Source organism: Ursus arctos, unplaced genomic scaffold (assembly GCF_023065955.2).
Source record: "Ursus arctos isolate Adak ecotype North America unplaced genomic scaffold, UrsArc2.0 scaffold_13, whole genome shotgun sequence".
NCBI lineage: Eukaryota > Metazoa > Chordata > Mammalia > Carnivora > Ursidae > Ursus > Ursus arctos.
In genome coordinates, this window is record NW_026622797.1 from 15,318,202 (window position 1) to 15,340,202 (window position 22,001).

A 22,001-nucleotide genomic window follows, 5' to 3' on the forward strand; every position below is an offset into this window, starting at 1 on the left:
AGAAGACAAAAACCCCTGCCCTTATAAAACTCAGGGTTGAGGTTTGAGTAGGGGGAGGCAGAAAATATGCAAGATGAAGACTGCAGGCAAAGGAAAGAGGGAGTTGTGGGACAAGGAGTCCCAGTTTTGTTTTGTTTTTTTAGGACTTTATTTATCAGAGACAGTGAGTGAGCGAGCACACACGTGCACGAGCAGGGGGAGGGGCAGAGGCCGGATGTGGGGCGCCATCCAGGACCCTGAGATCGCAACCCTAGCAGAAGGCAGACGCCTAACCGACTGAGCCCCCCAGGCGCCCCCAGGCAGTCTCGGTGGTAAAGGCGAGCAGGGAAGCCCGCACCCAGAGCAGTGTGTGAGTATCACCTTGTGGAAGCTCCTTTCGCATCTGGTGCGTGACTCCTTTGTTAGAGCTGATGCAAACATTCCCTCCCACTCTTACTGGTCTCTTGATGTTTTTGCATGTGTCAACTTCCCATGTTCAAGATCTTAACTTTACGATGTCAAAATGATCTCTTCTTCCGATTTTCTGCATTTCACCACCCTGACCGTTCACATCTACAGCTACGGCTGACGTGCCCGACGCACCCCGGCTGCTGCTTTCGCATTCTCTACTCGCGGGCCTGACGGCTGCTGCAGCTCTCCTTCTCAGGGATTCTAGGTAGAAAACTCCTTTTCCTTCAGAAGTCGGAATCCATTCCCCAGGGCCACTTCGCGTTGGGTGCAGTCGCTGAGAAATCTGACGCCCACCCGGGGCTCGCTCCTGTGTGACCCATCAGGACTTTTTGGTCTGTGGCAGCTCTTCGGAATTTTGTTTTACCCTTAGTGTTGGTGTGAGTATTACCTCATCCTGTGAGGCACCTGTTAGAGTCTTTAATGTGAAAATTCACGTTTTCTGTCAAGCTGGTGCATTTGCTTTCTGTTACTTCCCTGAACACCTTCTTCCCTCCCTTCTCTGTGCTCGCACCTGGACCTCCTATGAGACGCATATTAGAACTGCCTGGTGGGTTTCCCACGTCTCTGGCCTTTTCCTTTACACTTGCTGTGGCTTCCCTTTGGTACCGTGTTCGGGCAGAATTCCTGGGACTGCACTGCCCTCTCTAATTCACTTAAGCTTACTCTGTTATCCAGTCCACAAACTCGATTTTTATTTTCACACTGTTTTCCTTCCAAGATTTTCACCTGTTTTTCTCACAGCAGCCAATTCTCTCACTCCTTGTATGACGGCTCTCTCAGCCCCGAGGATACCGATGTATTCTCTGTAAAGACTCTTCCCACAGGACCTGCCAGCTTGTCTTCCTTGGCCGTTGTGAGCTTCCCTTCGCTGGCTTTGGCATCACGCTTCATGATGCACGTTTACTTCTGACCTGGTGATGCCTGCCTTTGATCCTCATTTTCACCTGTTGGTGGACCTGATTTCCAATGACCCCTGCCTACCTCTAGAGATCGGAGAGGGCAGGACCCAGGACTCGCTGATGCTGCTTCCACACCTGTGCTCACTCACGGGGCCACGGCTAGTCCTTCAGATGCTGTCTTGTGAGATGAGAAAAGGCTGCCCTCTCTTTAAAAAGGTGCAGCAATAGGGGCACCTGAGTGGCTCAGTTGGCTGAGTGTTCAACTCTTGGTTTCGGTTCAGGTTATGATCTCAGGGTGATGAGATCAAGCCCCACGTCGGGCTCCACGCTCAGCGGGAGTCTGCTTGAGATTCTCTCTTCAGGCTCTGCCCCTCTTGCTTGTGCTCTCCCACTCTCTCCCAAATAAATAAATCTTAAAAAAAAAAAAAAAAGTGCCACAATATACTGCTTTTCTTTGAGCAAGATGCTTTTTACTGCCAACAGGGGGCATGTTACACATGCAAGTCTGTGACTGTGACGTGAGGGACCCCCGGGGCTGGGTGGTGCACTGAGGCACGGGCCTCGGGACCACAGTCAGGCTCCCGTGCTGCAGCTCAGCACAGGGGTCACAGAACGGTGCCCGCTTCCCTCTTGGGAGCTGTCCCCATCCACTGACCCTGAAGGGTGTGCGGGCCTGCTCTCACCCCGAAGTAGGACATCTCTTGCCTCTGAAGGTGGAGACCCCCTAAAACACTCCCACCACGTTTGGGGCTGCGCTTTCCTCCACGAATCCAACTCCGTCTTCCCCTCTTTCAGAAGCTTCCCGAAATTATATGGCAACGAGTCTGGTTTTCTAGCACGGATGTGGACTAACGGTTGTAAATCAGTTCATGGGTCCAAGTTCAGGATGCGGAGGAGTGAGGAGGGAAGGTACAGGGGCTTCGTTTGTCTTGATCAATCCTCGTATTCGCTGCTTAATTCAAAATATTTCAAACGGTCCAAAAGTCTATTCGATATGAGAACTGAATATCATAGTAAAAGTGATTATTTTTTCACTAATAAAAATCTGACATATAAAGGCTATAAATCTAATACCATCTTAAAATATAAAATTAAAAAAAAAAATCTAGAGGCTTGCTGTATCTGACTGAAAAATCACAGAATGATTTTATGTTCCCTAAGCATCCCTTCCCACATGAAATGAAGGTGAACATCATAATTTATCTTCTGCATTTTCTGCATTTGGGTAATAAGATGTAATCCTTAGAAACACTTCAGGCTATTAAACAAATAATGAGGTGCTTATTCTTTGGTTTATGAAACTTGAGTAACGTGTTGGAGATTATCTTTTTTCACTTGTTATGCAGAAGTAGTATTAACTTGGCGGATTTGCAATAAAATATGTAAACATTTATATTTAAAAGACACCCTGAGGGGCACCTGGGTGGCACAGCGGTTAAAGCGTCTGCCTTCGGCTCAGGGCGTGATCCTGGAGTTCCGGGATCGAGCCCCACATCGGGCTCCTCCGCTATGAGCCTGCTTCTTCCTCTCCCACTCCCCCTGCTTGTGTTCCCTCTCTCGCTGGCTGTCTCTATCTCTGTCAAATAAATAAATAAAATCTTTAAAAAAAAAAAAAAAAAAAAAAAAAAAAATAAAAGACACCCTGAGGGGCGCCTGGGTGGCACAGCGGTTAAGCGTCTGCCTTCGGCTCAGGGCGTGATCCCGGCGTTATGAGATCGAGCCCCACATCAGGCTCTTCTGCTATGAGCCTGCTTCTTCCTCTCCCACTCCCCCTGCTTGTGTTCCCTCTCTCGCTGGCTGTCTCTATCTGTGTTCGAATAAATAAATAAAATCTTTAAAAAAAAAAAAAAAAAAGACACCCTGAGTCGTTCTCCCCAGAATGACAACTAAAGTCACCCAGGAAAAGGATGGTAAGAAAATACCAGGGCCTTTCTTCCTCCTGATCCTCTCCCAGTCCTGCTGAGGGATGGGAAGCAACATCTTGAAATGATGAGAAACCCACTGGCCCCTGCAGGTGGATGACCAAGAAAAGAGAAGCAGAGAACCAGCTTCGGGGCTGGTGCAAACCAACGCTAGCAAGAACAGAGCCACTCCAGTGAAGAAATGCCACGTACCTGCCGGGAATACCCCTTCTCTGTGGGTGCCTGCCCAATCGTTATTTTTCGTAGAAATCGGTCATTTGTATCCAATACTGAAAAAGAAAAAAAGTTTCTTCAATCCACAAGTACGGATGGGCTGCCCCATCTGTCAGGAGCTGTTGTGAGTGCCAGCGAGGCAGTGGGGAGCAAGAGACAAGGTCTGGCTACGCTGAGGCTGACACTCCAGTGAAGAGATATAGAGAGGGATGGAATAAACAAGAAAATACCAGTCAGGGGTAAGTGCTGTAGAAAAATAAAGGCGATGATATGATAGAGTGCGTCAGGGTTGGGGTGAGGGTGGGGTGCCATTTTTGATAGGTAGTAAAGGAAAACCATTTCTGAAGTGGTCACATTTTACACTGAACCTGAGTCACAAGAGGAAGCCCATTTTGGTTGTGAAACGTTAAACACTGAACAACCGTATGATCCAGCAATGACACAGCTAAGTATACAACCAACAGAACCGCAGCAGGGACTCGAACACGTCGTTGAGCATTCGTGTTCACTGCAGCATTATTCCCAACACCCACAGGGGGAACAACCAAGCATCCACCAACAGGTGAACGGATAAACAAAATGTGGTCGGTAGAACATTACACAGCCAAACACAAGGGAATGAACAGCCACACGGACAGACATTGAAATATTATGCATACTGAAATACGCCAGAGAGAGAAGGACAAACGTTGTATGGTCCCACTTACCAAATTCACAGACAGAGAGAGTGGAACAGTGGTTATCAGGGGCTGAGGGGAGACAGGGAGTTATTATTTACTGGGTACACAGTTTTTCTTGGGGATGATGAAGGGTTCTGGGTATAGACGGTGGGGATGGCATAACCACTGTAAGCCTTGTGAATGTATTTAACGCCACGGTTTGCACACTCATAAATGGTTAAAATGTCAGGATACGTACATCTTGCCCCCAGTACAGTAAATAAAGTAGTAACATGGGGGGAAGAAGTCAACTGTGATTAAGGCGGACACTAATTCTTTGTATGACTTTCACTGGTTTATCTGAACTGCGCTGATTTGCATTTGTTTGTGAAAACTAGGTTTGTTGAGTGAGAATTGAATTTACAATGGCAGGAAGTCAGCGAGAAGGACACAGGCTTCACTAATAATCCATGTGGCTTCAAACAAGCAGCCGCCCACCCTGACAACGTACAGCCGAGTCACTGAACGCCTTATACGACACTGACAAAAATGGAGACAAGAATTCTGTATTTTGAGACTGAACTTACCGGTAGGATGAAAAATGTTAACCTTTTCTTTCACACACGAAGCACCAGCCGGCCTGCCCACCTTACCCACCCATTGTTTCCTGACGTAGCCGGCACCACTCTCCATGCCACACGCCCTCTCTCCCTCACACTCACGCACACACTCAGACACACCAACACACTCACACACACACTCAAACATCGCACATCAAACACATAAAAGCCTTGATGATTCTAAGGTCCAAGCAGAGTCAATACAGAGAAAGGAATGATTTTCAAAACTCTCCCCAGCTAGTACTTATTCCCAAGACCCGTGGTGCAGTCACGGAGAAACACTTCCCACTCTTACGTGTGGAATATGCAATCTTGGCATAAGACGGGGATGATGTTTGTGCTGGAAATTCAGCTGCTGTTATTTAGCGAAGAGAGCACAAACAAGCCTAAAGAAAAAAATTAAAAAGGCTGGCAGGATCCACTCGAAGCAGGGATGTTGGAAGCCCATGTGTGCATTTAGTGGGGACCTCAGAGGGGGGCGCCTCACAGCCCAGTGGGCTTTGGATGCTCGGGGGGAGGCGTGTGTGTGTGTTAGGGCTATGGAAGAGATGTGAAAATGAAACTCCTACACACAACACAGATACCAGAAAGGAACCCTAAGTTAGTGATACATAATTCCTGGCCTTCCAATGATACAGCTAAAGGTGGAATGAGAAGTGCATGTATTCATTCCGGGAATATTTTTATATATATATATTTAAAGATTTTATTTATTTATTTGACAGAGAGAGAGACAGCGTAAGCGGGGGAGCGGCAGAGGCAGAGGGAGAAGCAGACTCCCCACTGAACAAGGAGCCTGATGCGGGGCTTGATCCCAGGACCCTGAGATCATGACCTGAGCTGAAGGCACATGCTTAACCGATTGAGCCACCCAGGTGCCCCTCATTCCAGGAATATTTACTGAGGGACAATTTTGTGCCAGGTCCCACGCGAGCTGCACAGGGATGCAAAGATGAACAAGATGTCAATCTCTGATCGGAGGCTTTGACTAGTGCAGGGGAGATGGGGAAGGTGCAAGGGAGCGTGGGTCTGAAGTGGGCCGTGGGCACTGCTGTGCTGCCTGGGGCCTGAGGAACACCCAGGGCTTGTCTCGAGGCTTCTTGAACAATAGTGGGTCAGGTTCTGGGCGGCACAAGGTACTCCGTCAGGGCAGGGCCATGGTTTTGGCTCTGGCGGAGCTGTCATGATTCTCTACAAGGTTGCCGGGGCAGTGCTGGGAACCAGTAACTGATGTCACTTCACTGAGGTTGACTGAGGCTTGTGGGACCTTGGTCTAACAGCCTGGAGGCGGATGAACCAATGAGACAGGGGAGAAGGGAAGACTGGGGTTGGGACGGTGCTCAGAGAGGCAGGGGCCCACGAGAGGCAGGAACCACAAAATGGCTCGATGGCTATTGTTCTTTCTTTCTTTCTTTCTTTTTTTTTTTTTTTTTAAAGATTTTATTTATTTGTCAGAGAGAGAGAAAGAGCACAAGCAGGGGGAACATAGGCAGGGGGAGAAGCAGGCTCCCTGCCCGATGTGGGACTCGATCCCAGGACCCTGGGATCATGACCTGAGCCTAAGGCAGACACTTAACCGACTGAGCTACCCAGGCATCCCTATTGTTTCTCCTTCTGTTAATTGTTTCTGGAACAGTCTATTGGCTCTGGTCCCATGCTGTTGCCAGGCAATGAGGCCTATAAGCTTCTGAGAGGAGGCACAGGATAAAAGAATTACCAGTTACATTTCTTATAAAGGCAGAAAGGAAAGGGTGGCCATTCCATAAATACACACCATTCATATAGTCTGAGAGGAGGTGTTCAGCCCCATGTGGTCCCTGAGTGTCCCCCTCTAGTTATCAAATCATATAAAGATCTAATCTCATCACTATTTCTAGGTCAAATTTCATAGTGCCTTAAAAAAAAAAGAAAAAGTCCCTACATTAAATGTCCTCAATTCACTTGATAAAGAGTTCCATTTTTTATATTAATTCATGAGAGTAAGAGCCAAACTACTTAGCAAATGTCATTCCAAACTCCTCCAATCCAGGTTGCTTGTCTACAACAATAACAGTTTCTTCACTGTAGTGCCATAAACAATCACATAATTCTAGCATTTATCTGGAATAACTTTTTTTAAGTTGTTACTTCCGTTATTTTAAAAAGTCAGTAGGCGTCTCAATAAAATGCTGATAATGTTCAGATGCATTAATACAATTGATGCATGTCTGTTAAATAACAGAGTAAACTGTGGTTCATCCACAAAGGAATTAAAGTTACCATCACAACAAAGAGCTAACTGAATGGAACATGCTACTTAAAAATGAAGCCGGTAAGATCTAAAATCTAGGGACCTCAATGAAAATTTTTTTTTTTTTTTGAGTTTCCAAAATGATGTTACTCTCCTTCAGTTTGGGAGACACACTCTCAGAAGACTACATCCTGCAACTATTCCCACGATAGCATCTGCTGGGTCTCTTGGGCGGTGCTGTCGAGTTTGCAAAACACTCTCCGGCCACAGTGGAACCACGCAAGGCAGACGCTGGTAATTATCCCATTTTACAGATGAGAAAACAGAGTAAGTTGTTTGTCAAAGCTGCACAGCTCATATGTGGTCGAGCCAAGACTCAACCTCTAGTCTTCTCTCCACCTCACGGTTTGCGGGAAAACACGAAGTTCTTAATGAAACAGTTAAGTGGATTCTCAGAAGGGAAGCTTCGTGACGGGGTGGACCTGGGTTGTGTCCGGGGGAGTCTAGGTGAGGAGACAGGGTGAGGATGGTGGGAGGACAGGCAGAAGGACAAGGTTAGGCCCAGCTGTCCAGGCCAAGCTTTGTGGCGGCCCCAGCACCCCACGCAGGATTTTCTCACACACGATGGGGGCTTCTGAGCAAAGAAGTAACAGAATAACATCTCTGCATTAGGAACCTACTGAACTGGGAGACAGAAGTGCCCACAAGAACATCTATTAAAGGTAACTGCAATCACTCAGGCAGCTGATAAACAAGTTCTAGAAGTGGGTAGAAACAAGCAAGGTGAGTGGGCAGGTCTGAGACGAACATACAGAAGGGTCAGGAATCCAGACCACCTCCTGACCCTTCCGAGAGACTCTGAGCATCATCACACGCTACTACCCACGGAGGAGAAAACTAAGTGACCTTCCTTGGACGTGTGTCGGGGAGGCGAATGGGACAGAGGCCAGGCCGAGCAGCCGCGTCAAGAAGGGCAGTGACTTTTCCTCCTGAACAGGAGGCGAGGCTGAGGGATTCTGGATCGCAGGCTAGGGGCGCGAGGGGAAGAAATGAAACCGGGTGCTTGGGAGAGTGATTTAAAAGCTGCGGCTGGAACAAATGTCACCCCCGACCCCGCAACCAGCACCTACCTCTCTGCCACGTGATGGTGGACGGGTCGATGTTGAGACGGGCGAATTTACCGATTTCCTCTTCTGTCAGCGCGTTTGGGTCCGTCTTATTTATTCCCAGTTTCTAACGATGAAGAGGGGGAAAAAAAGCGATCAATTTTAGCAAAGAAGAGAAAGCAAAATATAACCCATATTATCCCTCTTATTTTCTCCTTGACTAGAAAGTCTTTTTGAAACTACGCTGAACTAAAAACAAACAAACAAAAAACACAAAACTACACTGAACTTTGAGTAAATTGTAGGTTAGGCCAATTCATAAACAAATGCCCAAATAGCCCTGAAATGCAGGACACAGATATTTGTAATACACCCTAAAATGACACGAAAACAAGGCATGGCTGCTAGTACACAGAGAACACAACTTGCTGCTGTCTGAGCCTGAGACCCTCGGGACTGTGCTACTTGGCCACTCGTGCTCTACTCAGAAGGGCCATCAACTGCTGTCTATATAACTGATGTTCCAATTCATTAGCTCTTCTTTCAAATACAAATACCAAGAACTCAAGTCAAGCCGACGCCGATTTCTTTTAAAGCAAGTTATTTCTAATTCACTGTGAAAAAAATGAAAAAGGCATTACAGCTCTCAGTGCATCTATTTCTGCAAAGGAAACATCCTAAGAAAGTTCATAATGAAGTATAAGAAAATAATTGAAAATACGAATGCCAACCGAGGTTGTCTGTGGGGTGGCTGCTGAGGTTAGCATAGTGTATAGTACGCTCAACAAACCAAACCTGGTTCAGGAAGAAGCAGGGAGGCGGGTTTTTAAGATCAATTATGACCCACCAGTGGCTGTCGCTTATGCCCTTAAAGTCAGGTTTTAGCCTCTGGAAAAAGCAAGGGGAATCAATGTGATAAGCAGGACAGCAGCAAATAGAACGAGGAAATGATAATACGGGTGAGAATTAAGACTGCTTCTACCAGGACAACCGTAGCATCTTCCTGCAAGAAAATCTGATACAGATACATTTGCGGAGGCTAGATCTTATTTCCTAGCAATCAAAGAAAATTCATGAAAGAGAAGGACTCTCCGGAATCCGATTTGTCAGTTGACTAGGGTACTCTAGGTGTGCAAAGCAGTCCTCTCAGTCTATAGTGGAAGGAACTGAGATCTCAAAAGGGGAACTATTTTGGCCCCTGCTCTTCAGTGCAGCTAGGTCTGAGGCCTCGGGTTCTCTTCTCTCGGTTACGTTGTTCTGTCTCTAGAGTTTAACTCCCCAAAGAGTGTCTGAAAACCCAAATCAAATCAAGCTCAAAATTGCTGGCTTTGATCATTTTTCTGACTTGTTTCTGGATTATTTGCTTGTTGAAGAGCCACAAACTGCAAACTTACTTTCAGCCGAGCAAGCTGAATGCTTGAAAACTCTCGAATACCATTCACTGAAGGAACGAGTCGATTATACAGCGCCTAAAAACACAAAACAAAAATAAAACCCCACAAAAGCTTAAGAGCCAACTATGAACTTGGATAATTCACAGGATACGACAAAGTATTACATTTATAACCAAATTGTTTAGATTAGAGGCCCTATTAAAATTCTTGGCTAACATAAACGATGTAGCCTTAAGTTCTCTCGTTTTAATAAATCTGACTAGATCTGAAAGAAGGCACATTGCAAAGACTCAATAAATATAAATATTTCTTTATCTACATAGCCTCACAACCATCAAATTAATATTTATCTATATTTGGCTTCCAAAACTCACAAGGGATTACTTTCATTGGAGGAAGTCAAGACCTTTGTAAATATGCCAGGAAGTCCCATTTTTATCCATTTCCTATGTCTGTGAGGAATTAGCACCTGGTACTCTGTCTTCATCAGGTGTGTGTTTACGTCAGCTGCATGCACCTGAAGCCCAACAAGGGGGTCTACTCTTTCACAGCACATCTAGAATGGCTACATGTAACATTACAGTCTTAAAAAGATATCTTTCCAATCCTCTTAGGACAGACTAGAGATTGCACCTTTGGACAGAATGAAGAGAACTGGTCTACCAACTGCCTTTAAAACTGAAGTCCTGTCTCAAAGAATATTTGCCTTAAAACGTATATGTAACCTAATTCCCCCAACAACATGGCAGTGGTCACAAACTCATTTGGGAATCTGACCAAAGTATCGATCTTCTCCCCAAGAAATAAGGACCTACAGAGTTCACAAAATACTTAATACAATTCAGACAGTTTACAGACTCCAAAGTTTTCACATGAACTCCTTAAGAATCCAGAAATCCCAGGATAAGATGCCCAAAAGGGCCAACAAGGAAACCTTCTCACCTTATCAGTTTGAGTGTTCTCGTGCAAAATTCTTGTGTCAATCGCGGCGGCCAGCAGATTATTGGCAGCAGTGATGGCGTGGATGTCCCCGGTCAAGTGAAGGTTAAACTATAAACGACAGGAAAACATCTTTCTACTGGTCTCAGACAAGCACGGCAGTATTCCAGGACTTTCTGAATAAATAAACTATTGCACTAATTACACATACCCTTATAATGAGCTAAGTCCACAAAACAGCCTAAATCAAAAAATCAAAGTCAGAGTTTTCCACTTGACAACAAAGAACTCTTAAGGGGACTGTTTCACCACAAATTCTTTCATCTTTCGTTCTTGGGTTAAGGGGGAGACATTCTGATGGCCTTAATGATCAGTCTCCTTGTTTTCATGCATTGTTTTGATTTAGAAAATAGTGTCATATCAAATATACTTGAAAATGAGGCAGGGAAAACTAAACAGTAACAATAGAATAATATAAAATATGACAGAAAGTCTGAAAAGTAAAAAAATGTATCACCCTCAAAATTCTATTCTGTCTTATGAGCATGCATGTTTATTATTTGTAGACTCAGCATATATTTGGTAACTTTTCATTTAAGGAACTTATTACTGTGTCTTTTAATGTAATAATCTTGTTTATATGTAGTTACAGTTCATAGGGTCTCTATAATGGAGTAGCTGTACCAAAAGTTTTCAGTCTCCTATGTCCAGATATTTAAATTGCTACCAAATTTTCACTTTTGCAAAGAAGGCTACAATTACAAAGAATACATGCAAATAATTTTTTAATGAGTTGCTAATAAGCTACATATTTCCAGCAGTATGGTTACTGGATTAAAAGATCTTGATAATACCATCAAAATTGCTTTCTGAAAGAACTGAAGTACCACCCCCAAAACACTAGCTGATCAGTTAAAACTTCATTTTATAACATAAAATATATGATCAGTAGAAAATATGAAAAATTACATATGCATATTTTATAAAATTTGTAATTTTTAATATCAAGATCGTAACACCGTAACAGCTTACATCTTGGCTTTTTTTTTTTTTTTTTTTTCAAGTAGGCTCCACACCTAGTGTGGAGCCCAAGATGGGGCTCGAACTCATAACCATGAGATCAGGACCGGAGCTGAAATCAAGAGTCAGACAATCAACAGACCGAGCCACCCAGGTGCCCCTACACCTTAGCTTTTATACTTAATGTTAATATTACTAGCATTTTTACATCATTGAATAGTCTTCAAAATATAGTTAATGTGATATCCTATTAGTAGACATTTAAGACTGTCTCCCCAATTTTTGTTTTTTAAAGATTTTATTTATTTATTTGACAGAGATAGAGACAGCCAGCGAGAGAGGGAACACAAGCAGGGGGAGTGGGAGAGGAAGAAGCAGGCTCATAGCAGAGGAGCCTGATGTGGGGCTCGATCCCATAACGCCGGGATCACGCCCTGAGCCAAAGGCAGACGCCCAACCGCTGTGCCACCCAGGCGCCCCTCCCTCATTTTTTTTAATGCTACAAGCTGTGTGAAAATACTTTTAAAATTAAATCACACAGGCAGTTTTTGCTTAGGAAAAATTAAACATGGATTTATTTGGGCCACAAGGTATGATAGTGTTTTTAAGGCACTTGATACATATTTTTAATTGCCCTCCAGGAAAGTTTTACCAACATATGCTTCCTAGAAGTGTATCTCAATCTCTCACTGCTAACATTTAGTATTATTATTATTTAAAAAAAATCCAACTCTGTCAATTTGGTAAGTCAAATAACTGCTAGTAGTTTTAATGTAAATTAATTTGATTATTAGTGAAAATAATCATCAGTTAATAGTTCTTTTTTGATGTTTCTATTGAATCCTTCCCCCATGTTACAACTGGCTTTTCTTTCCTGCTGCTTATTTGATATGCACTGGGGTGTCCACTGGCTCCAAACAGGCCTCTCTTCTTCTGACCACAACCCTTTGCCCCCACAGCTCTAGCCACGTGGCCATCACCACCCCCCATCCTCCCTTTCTGATCCTTTTTTTTTTTTAAGTAGGCTCCACATCCAGCGTGGAGCCCAATGTAGGGCTTGAACTCATGACCCTGAGATCAAGACCTGAGCCAAAATCAAGAGTTGGACGCTTAACCACCCAAGCACCTCTCCCCCCATCATCCATTTCAATAAATGACTGTGGAGTTGCTCAGCCCACTATCCTGGATGTCCTTCCCCTTTCTCATGCCCCATATCTAATTCTGCAAACCCAGCAATACGTCTTACATCACCATCATCCTTTCTGCATCTTCACTGCCACCACCCTGGGCCACACTACCATCTTTTTCCTAGGCCTCCTTACTAGACTCCGCTCTGAACTCCTGGTAGTTCTTATAAAACTCAATTTACACTATATTATTACTTTGTCAAGATCCATTCAAAGGCAGACCATGATATTCAAATAATATCCAGGCTCTTGGCCGTGAACCTCATAGCCTGAAAGAGGTGGCCCCCACCGGTTTCTATACCTCACTCCCTCCACCCCCGCTGGCCCACAGACACACATGCTGGTGGCCTCTTGTTCCCTGAAGAGACCAAACCCCTTCCTGCCCCAGTACCGTCCCCCGAGCAGGTCCCACTGCCTGGGATTCTCTGCACAACCCTGGCTCCTTCTCACCCTTCAAGTCTTAGTATTTTCACTTTCAATTCCTCAACCCATCTGGAATTTATTCAAACATTTTCCCATGATTGTTTATTAAGGTTATCTCAGTACACATTGTCTATTCATATTCAGTCAACAAACATGGTCTGAGTGTCGGGCATTGTGCTCCGAGCTGGGGATAGAGAGATGAAGAAGATACGGCAGGTCTTCGAATTCAAGGAACAAACTGCCTGATTGTTTCTGGCTTACTTAATGGTCATAAGGTACTTACAGCTATCATATGCCTTAAGTTTCCCCAAGTCTGAGCCATGCAGCTGATGTCGCATGACAGCAGAACACCAAAGCCCTTTGAATATCTGCACAGAAGTTCCGGAGCCATTCCCCTGGGCATGTTCCTTGTACTCCATATCCCCACCCTGACCTCCTGGCTCTGGTTCATCCTGGCTTGTGAATATTACTCACCCCTGTTCAGATGGGAGGCTCGGGGCTATCTTTTCAGCAATGCCTGGCAGTATTCTGTCTCACCCCAACCCCAATACTTGACAAGTGTCCAGATTTTCCCTGTAGCTTCCCTGACACTCAGGCCTCCATCGGTAAACCCCTTTCCTACTCATTCAACGAAACCAACAAACACTCCCTAGTGAGCCTCTACTGTGTGCTGGGGACTGTGCTAAGTGCTGGGTCTATGGCCTCTGACTCACCACGGTCTACCGAACCGGATGAGAGAAACAGAATATGAGGGGGTCAGGGGGTGGAACAAAACCCAGAGAAGGGCAGGCTGGGGCAGGGAGGGCAAACAGGAAGGGAAGAATGCTTCAGGCTTGGCATCAAGAGACGACAGGGCAGGAATCCACAGGGAGTCTGACAAGGTGGGGAGAGGGAGGGTGGCCCGTGGGGACCTGAGACAGGGAGGCTGGAGGGACGGCCGGAACAGCACACAAGGACCTGTCACGCAATACTGCACAGACCATGATGGAGTGACCACTGAAATACACCGAACAGGAGAGCAACTGGCTCAGATTTCTCAGGACCGGAACCAAGAGGCTGATGCAAAGAGCAGAAATGATGAACCTGGTCAGGTGGTCAGATGCAGGGGACCAGGGGGTGGTTATGTGGGGGCAGGAGTTCTTGTGGGAATAAAAATGGACACCTTTGGCCCTTTTTGTCCATTTTTCTTCTCTTTGGAGTCTCACTTTGCCCAACGGAGGAGTCCAAGTCCTCCTGAACTGGGCAGTATTACTGATGACTGATGGGGAGATAGGTCTCCACTCTCTTATCCAGAAGTCTTGGATCCATGTGGGGGTTGGGAATCAGAATTTTTGGCAATTTAGAAACATAGTGTGATATACCTCTAATTTTTTAATAATACACACGAAGCAGGGTCTAGGTCTGCACCTATTAATCAAATCTGCAGCGAAATATATGAATATTTACACCAAATGGCATAGACATAAATAGCTCAGAACAGTAAATGTCAAGTTGTGCCACAGTAAGTCATGCAAATGTTTTTGGTTTTCAGAGCCTTTAGGATTCTGGGATTGAGGATAAAGAACTCTGGGCCTGGGCTTATGGGGCCCAGAAAAAAGGTTCCAGGAAGGAAAAACGGTGACACAGGACATGTGTTCCACTGAGCTCTTACCTCTTCCATGGGGATGACCTGGGCATATCCGCCACCTGCAGCTCCCCCTGAACAACAGAGCAGGCACCGTTTGAAATCATCCACCAAGTACGGCCACCCAGGATGAACAGGGTCCTAGAGACAACGGCTCCCCAAACCCAACAGGAAAGCATGCACCCCCAGGATGAAACAACACGTAATCAAAAATATTAGCGGTCAATCAAAGCAGAACAAAAGGGGGAAAAAGTCCCGACTTTGTCCAACTATGAAATGGAAGGACTTCAGTTTCTTGGTTTAAAAAAAGAAAAGGTAAAAATAATATAGCAAATGTCATTACAGCAAACATGAGATTATTTTATTCCTTTATTCTTAGATCTATGCAGCTCTGTGTTATCTAAACTGCACGTGCTTGAAGTATCAAAAAACTTTCTTCAAAAAAATCCACCTGGTGAACTCAGACTGACACATTGTAAAATTCAGTTGATTGATTTTAGGTAATAGCATGTGAGGTTTGTTACGCTGATTATCCCTCAAAATAGTGAAGTTACTACACTGAAAATATTTCACTTTCTTAAAACAAGAGTGATACCTCCCGTGTCCTATTGTTTTACAGTGTACCGTGTTTTTATATGCTATCCCATTTGGTCCTCACAACCCAGTAAGCCAGATATTATACACCATTTTGTGCTTTCGCTGATATGGCTCGGAGAGGTGACAACTGGCTAAAGGTCACACAGCGGTAAAAGACAGGGCCACAAATAAGACCACAGCCCTCCGCTCCGAGTTTAGTGTTCATTCCACTGCATAACGTATGACATTCTATGAGTTATCAGTACTTAATGAGCTAGGGCTTATTAACGTCCGTGACAGTAACATAAATATCATCCTGCTAAAAACCACTAAGTGCCAAGAACAAATAGTAATTGCGGCAATAAATGCTATTGTTATGTGAGCTGAAGAATGACCTCACGATAAATCCCCGGAGAAGGAGCAGTGAGTGTGAAGGTGCCAGATGTGGGCCCAGCACAGCCAGACAGAAATTTCACCACATCTCTGTCCACAGCCGGTCAGTTTCCAGAGCTCGGCAGGCCTGACGGCAACTTTGATGGGATGAGCCCTCGGGCCCAAATGAAAGGCTCTCTAGCTGTTTGGATGGAAAGCCCTTTCTCTGTGGCAGGGATGATAAAACACCAATGAATGGAAGAATCGCAAAATGGCCTGGCAAAAAAGTCCTGATGAGCTCAAAGGCTTCCACCCAGGGCTGGAGTGGTGAGCATGGGCCCAGCGACTGCTCCAGGGAACTAGGGAAATGGGTTTCCTGGGGGGTTCGGCTGAACCCCCCCCACCTGCAGCCCCCTCTGTGGGGATGAGATGTACCAGTTTCCCTGACAAATTTTAACTCCCTGTTGATAATGTTCTTTCACAACTTTTCTCTGTCCTAGATTTTGCTCTGAAAAATGTACCAGTTGTTAAATCAAGTACCTTTAACTCCGAAAGTTGGTCCTTGAGAAGGCTGCCTGAGACAGGCAAAGGAGTTGATGTTCAGGTGTGCAGTCAATGCCTGTACGAGCCCAACTGTCACTGTGCTTTTCCCTTCCCCAAGAGGGGTGGGTGTGATCCTGGTTTGGAGGGGGAAAAAAAAAAGAATTTAATAATATTTCCTGAACAATCTATGCAAAATCAACCTAAGGTACCAAAAGCAAATCAGAGAATATTGGAAGAGAACATGCCATCCCAAAATTCACTTACTATTTCAATTTTCATGGACCTTTATAGTCTACCCACATGACACAGGCCGTGCTTAAAGCCAAGATACAGACACACCTTCAGCAAGAGACCAAAAAAAGAAAAGGTACTCAGCAGTGATAACATTCTCAGCTTTAAGAAATGGCACAGAATTATCCATCAAATGGTTTAAATAATTAAGACAACGTTGTTTCTTCTTGATGGGGGATCTGGCATTCATTCTTCTAGGGCCATTTACTGGGGGCACAATGTAGGCGCAAGGCCTTCTCGGTGATCCACGGCCAGACTCTCAGGATTGGAAGGCATCCAGTTGTCCTCATTCATCCATCTCCTTCTAGATACTAGTGTTCAGGGCTTGTCTCTGCCATGTTTCAACACAAACAGTGATGAGGCTCATTAACTCTAGGGGAGCCCGTTCACTTCCAGTTTTTACAGTTAGACAGTTTTTTGTCCTAAAGAAGAGATGTCTGCATTCCTGCAGCTCCTGTCTCATGAAGTCAGACATACTAAACTCTATTCCTTCTCATACAACAGCCCCTCAAACATCAGGGAAGAATTAGCCCAACACTACTCAGCAGTAAGGAGAGCACAACTGCTCCGGATGGTGTTGACCACAACGCCCTGCAACACCAAACATCACACAACAGTCACACCATCACAGCATCAAGCAAGTGGACCGGCGTGTATTACATTCCCAAGTCAGGACCCATAAAACTGTTCCTCAGCATACTCTAACCACTGTCCCAAGATCTAAAAACTGTCATTGTGGCTTACAGCTCGGTCTCAAATGAATTAGATGGTGCCAGTGAGGTCGTCCAGGATGCTCCATTATGACGAAACTGATAGTCAGAATTTTCTTTCTTTTTTTTTTTTTTTTTTAAAGATTTTATCTATTTATTTGACAGAGACAGCCAGCGAGAGAGGGAACACAAGCAGGGGGAGTGGGAGAGGAAGAAGCAGGCTCATAGCGGAGGAGCCTGATGTGGGACTCGATCCCAGAACGCCGGGATCACGCCCTGAGCCGAAGGCAGACGCTTAACCGCTGTGCCACCCAGGCGCCCCGATAGTCAGAATTTTCTGACCTACAAAAAACCTAGTGATGTGACCACAAAGAAGTAAGGCCCTTAGATATATCATCCCATCCCCAACTACCTCAGCCCACCATGGCAATACAATCAGTCCTTCTCCCAACAAACATTTATTAAGTACTACCAGGCCCCTAGATCCTGGGGAGATAGTGGTGACCACATTGGACTCCATCACTGCCCTCCCAGAGCTTACAGCTGATGGGAGATATGGACAGATCCACCAGCAATTCAAACGAAAGTGATAAACACATAGGACAGGAACTTGGCAATGAGACTGTGTCACGAGAGCACATGGCAGGAGGATCTGATAAGATCTGGAGCATTAGGGAAGCCTTCACAGAGAAAGTAACAACTAAGCTGAGAGCTCACAAATGAATCAATGTTAGCCAGATAAAACTGTGGGTTTGGGGTAGTTAAAATGTGAGGTTCCGTCTTTATGCTTATCGGGTTCTTTTTTATCCTCATTTGATTGATGAGGAAACTCAGGCACAAAAAGGTTAACTCACCCAGGGCCACACAATTAGTAAGCAGGAGAGCTGGACATCAAAACCAGGCAAGCCAGCGGACTTCCCCAGGTTACTTCTATGGATAGAAATGGTCACTGCTGCTAACCATTACTTGGCAATATAAAGCATGGGAACAATAAAGATCACTCAGAGTAAACACTGTACGAAGAGAGATCAGGACAGAACTGCCCAGAACATGTTCTCTTAAGGAATGGTTAGAAGAAAGGAAAGGAAACTCAGAAGGAGCAGAAGAGAGAAATCTTGAGGATGAGGCAGGGGTGTGACAGGGGAGTCTCTGAAGGGAACCACGGGAAGTACGCACAGAATCACATGCCACAGAGATGCCTGACACTAGGTGAGGGCCTGGCAGCCATCCCTGCGCAGAGCAACAAGGTCGCTGGTAGGGAGCTGGTGTGCCAACCCAAACACGCTTGGTGAAGTAAACCTCAAACTCCTCAAGCCACACGACCCTTGGTCATTGTGAAGACTCAGTTACAAGAAAGTGTTTACGCGTTGAGTCAACTTTCTCTTTCCTCAGTACAACAAGAATAAAAGCAGTTGGTCAGCCACAGGCATCACGATCTTATGATAGCCTGAAAAGAAAGCGTGGTATCAAAGATAGGGTGGATTAAGTACTGTACTGACCACTTACTGTTTGCAAAGGAATAGGTGGTTTACTTCAGTGTGTCACATGAAGAATTACATTTTCATTCCCAAGGATGTGCTAACATAGCTGCTGGAGACAGCCCAAAGCAGACACACCCAGAGATGACCTCCTCAGAACTTCAGCTAACCATCCAACTCTTAATTAGAAACACAGGACCGCTGAGCTTTCTGCCAACTAATACAATTCAAGAAAATCAAAAAGCAGGAAGTATTTATTGGGAGCAATAAAAGGAGAGCTCCACTAAAAATTTTATTTTACCTCATTCCTACTCTTGATATCAGACTTGGGTTTAATTGTCCCACTATCCTTAACTTCAACTCCAAATTATCAAGTTGACTCAGAAAACAACAAGCACCGTGTTAACCTAATTTCTTTTTTCTATAAGAGCTTCGAGTTTATGGAGAGGGAACTGTGGTTTTTGTTCATTCTCTTTCTCAACATCTCCCCGCAGCTTTATCTGCTCCTATGTCCTAGAGCATTTAATTGTGTACTTATATAACTTTTCTGAGGGCATCGTTACGAGCTTCCTGACATGGCTGTCCTGCCTCCCAGCCCACAAGCTTGCTGAGGTGAAGGACTACGCCCACTCTCACTGCATTTCTGTCACCCGCCCAGGCACACGGGAGCAAAAAACGCTTGACAAAGCAACGCTGTCTTTTCTAAGATACATAGGTTACTGTCAACTACAGTATCCATGTACTGAAGTACTCTGTGACAGTTTAGACACATACTAAGTTTACCATTTACTCCAAGGTCAAAGAGATTGCTTATGCAGATGGTAGTGGTAAAACTGTGCACAGTTCTCAAAATCGAGAACCAAGAACAGTATTACGGTCGTGAGCCACAGGTCTACCCATGAGCTCCGAAACTACCCGCTCAAGCAGCACAGGAATATACATCACCCATCCCAGGCATCTTCCTGACTGGGAAGTTTTTAAAAGCTCTTACGCCTGACAACAAACTCTAGAGTCCAGCGGCTTGTGTTACCCATCGCACTTGACTGATGTGAGCAGTTCAAAGGCCCCGTCAGCAGTGGTTTCTTCTAAATACCTTTGTTTTATTCTGCAAGTTGCGCAGATAGCAAAAACCTCATAGGTATTTAAATAGTCACCCAAGGCAGGGAAACAAAAGTCTTAAAGTCAGTAAAGGTTATTTTTACACTTACCAAAAGAATGGTTTGGAATATTAAAAGAAGAAAAAATCAGATGAGGTATTTGGCATTCTATACATGAAAGAAGTAAGGGATAAGGCTTTTAGTTATTTTTTTCATGTGAAATTCAGTCTGTTCACAGACAAATTTGGGCTGCTTTTTGCACTGCTCTGCCCGAGCAATTCAGAGAAGTTCTACAAACTTGGGCACAGAAATCGGTGAAGGGCCCGGGGAGCCCGGCCTGCACACACATTCAATGCCCTACAGCTGCACTCCGAGGCAAGTTCTCAAACAAATTCCTTTTCATTAGTGTAACTGGGAAAATATGTAAAACTCAAGAGCCCCTAAGATTCTTTTGGCATACTTCCCTGAACAATTCCCAATACTTTTCATTTTGTCAGGCAAAGCAAATACAGTGATGTATAGGTGTAAATACCACGCGATGTGTAGCTGATGGAATACAGATGATGCTGATGGAATGAGAAACTCTGAAGTTTGAAGAACGGCTTTTAAGAAGAATTAATCTGTGCCGCATTTGGGTTATTAGCAGAAGATTTTTTTTTTTTAAATCCCATTGTTTTATATTTTAATTCTACTGTTGACACATTTAAATCACATTTATGCATAAGTTCAAACATACAACCACAAATATGTTATTTAGGTTTCTTGAAGAATTACTTGAGTTTCTGAATTCTGCTAAAGCACAGGGAAAGACTCATGTTATTCAGAAATAAAAGCAGGACATAAAATGGTATTTATAGCATGATCTCAATGTGTAAAAAGGATAGATATAGAGAGAAAATCCTGGAAGGAAATATAAAAATTTTTTAACACTTCCGAGTCATGAGACATTTCGTTTTCTCCTTCTTGCTTTTCATTACGTTAAATCTTTACACTGTAAGCCAGTATTATTTCCAGAATATATATTAAAAAAAAATCTTGCCGGAAAAGGAAATAATTTTCCATTTAATGGAGGGGTCCTTTCTATTTCTGAAGAAGCAGGGACAGCGTGTGTAATGGTTTAACGACTGTCACTTTCCATTAACTGATGTGACCAAAAGTAAAACTATGGAGGTGGTTTTTATTGCAAATGAACTTTTCATTTTAGATTATAAATAAAATGTCTGGTGTTTTAAACTGATCTCAAACATCCAGCTATTAAAAAGGCAGCTCACACACTTATAAAATATATCATTTGGTGTTTGTGTGGGTTACATAGTGTGGTATATATTTTCTAAAACCCTTCAGGCTTTCCTGCAGATGCAGGTTACGTCTCAAAATCCTACCCTCACAGCTTTTTTTTTTTCCCAATGCAGTTGAAAGGAACACAATTTAATTTTTGTTCCTTCATAGATCTTTGTGCTATAAGGAACATATATACCACAACTTCAGAAAAAGAACTGTTTTTCTCTTGGGGTTAAATCTGTACTGGAGAATTCAGGTTTCATTTCATTTCTATGGACAATACGACAACCTGGCTTCTTCAGCTCAGATGCACATATGAATGCTGGCAAAGAGACAAGGTGGGGCAAGAAGCAATGTTCTACTGGGCACGGACCGACACACAGCCATAACCTGGGGAAGCCAGGCTAGCCGTCACTCTCCAGCATGTGGCTGGAGGCCAGCCCTTGACAGGAGGACTTCAAGTTAGGAATCTGATAATAATACCATCAGAGCTTGTGTTTTGTAAGTATCACTCCTGTGTTCCCAGCTAAGGGCAGGGCCACGTGTAGATCTGTGTTTTTATTTCCAGTATTAACGAGCGCCCACAAGAGTGAATCACAGCCACTCCATATGAAAAATTACTGCCTGATTCTTCCTTGGTATACAGAGAGCGCATCCTCCTGAGTTTTCCTTAAATTTTCCCACCTTAAACAGGGGGAGAAGACCAGCAAATCCACCTACCAAAATCACTTAGAGCCTGGAAAAGGGGAAGCAAATTTGTGGATAAAATACTATATTTACTTTTGAAGTTCTGAATGTCCCAGAGTGTATTTCTGAAAATAAACTTGTATCAAGCACATTTCAGAAAAGCAACACTGATTCTGTGTGTGCGCCAAACCCTGGGACCCAGGGGTCCCTTATCCCATTCCCCAAGTCAGCTGGCTCCTTTCACACATCTGGCCCTGGGGGTGCCTGTAGGTGAGGCCAA

The 22,001-nt window shown here is 44.4% G+C and overlaps 1 protein-coding gene across 2 annotated transcripts in view; it reads right to left on the reverse strand.

Annotated features, from left to right (window-relative positions):
- The window catches only part of MTHFD1L (methylenetetrahydrofolate dehydrogenase (NADP+ dependent) 1 like), a 186,193-nt gene that overhangs the window by 119,943 nt on the left and 44,249 nt on the right, over nt 1–22,001 (reverse strand). The window contains exons 12-17 of one of the 2 annotated variants that reach the window (XM_048225973.2): nt 16,175–16,311; nt 14,714–14,760; nt 10,436–10,543; nt 9,494–9,568; nt 8,124–8,226; nt 3,464–3,540 (exon numbers count right to left, since the gene is read on the reverse strand). In XM_048225973.2, the coding sequence (XP_048081930.1) occupies nt 3,464–3,540; nt 8,124–8,226; nt 9,494–9,568; nt 10,436–10,543; nt 14,714–14,760; nt 16,175–16,311 (547 nt within the window). Of the gene's footprint in view, nt 1–3,463; nt 3,541–8,123; nt 8,227–9,493; nt 9,569–10,435; nt 10,544–14,713; nt 14,761–16,174; nt 16,312–22,001 lie in introns of those variants that run through there. The other variant, XM_048225974.2, reaches the window with a different exon arrangement.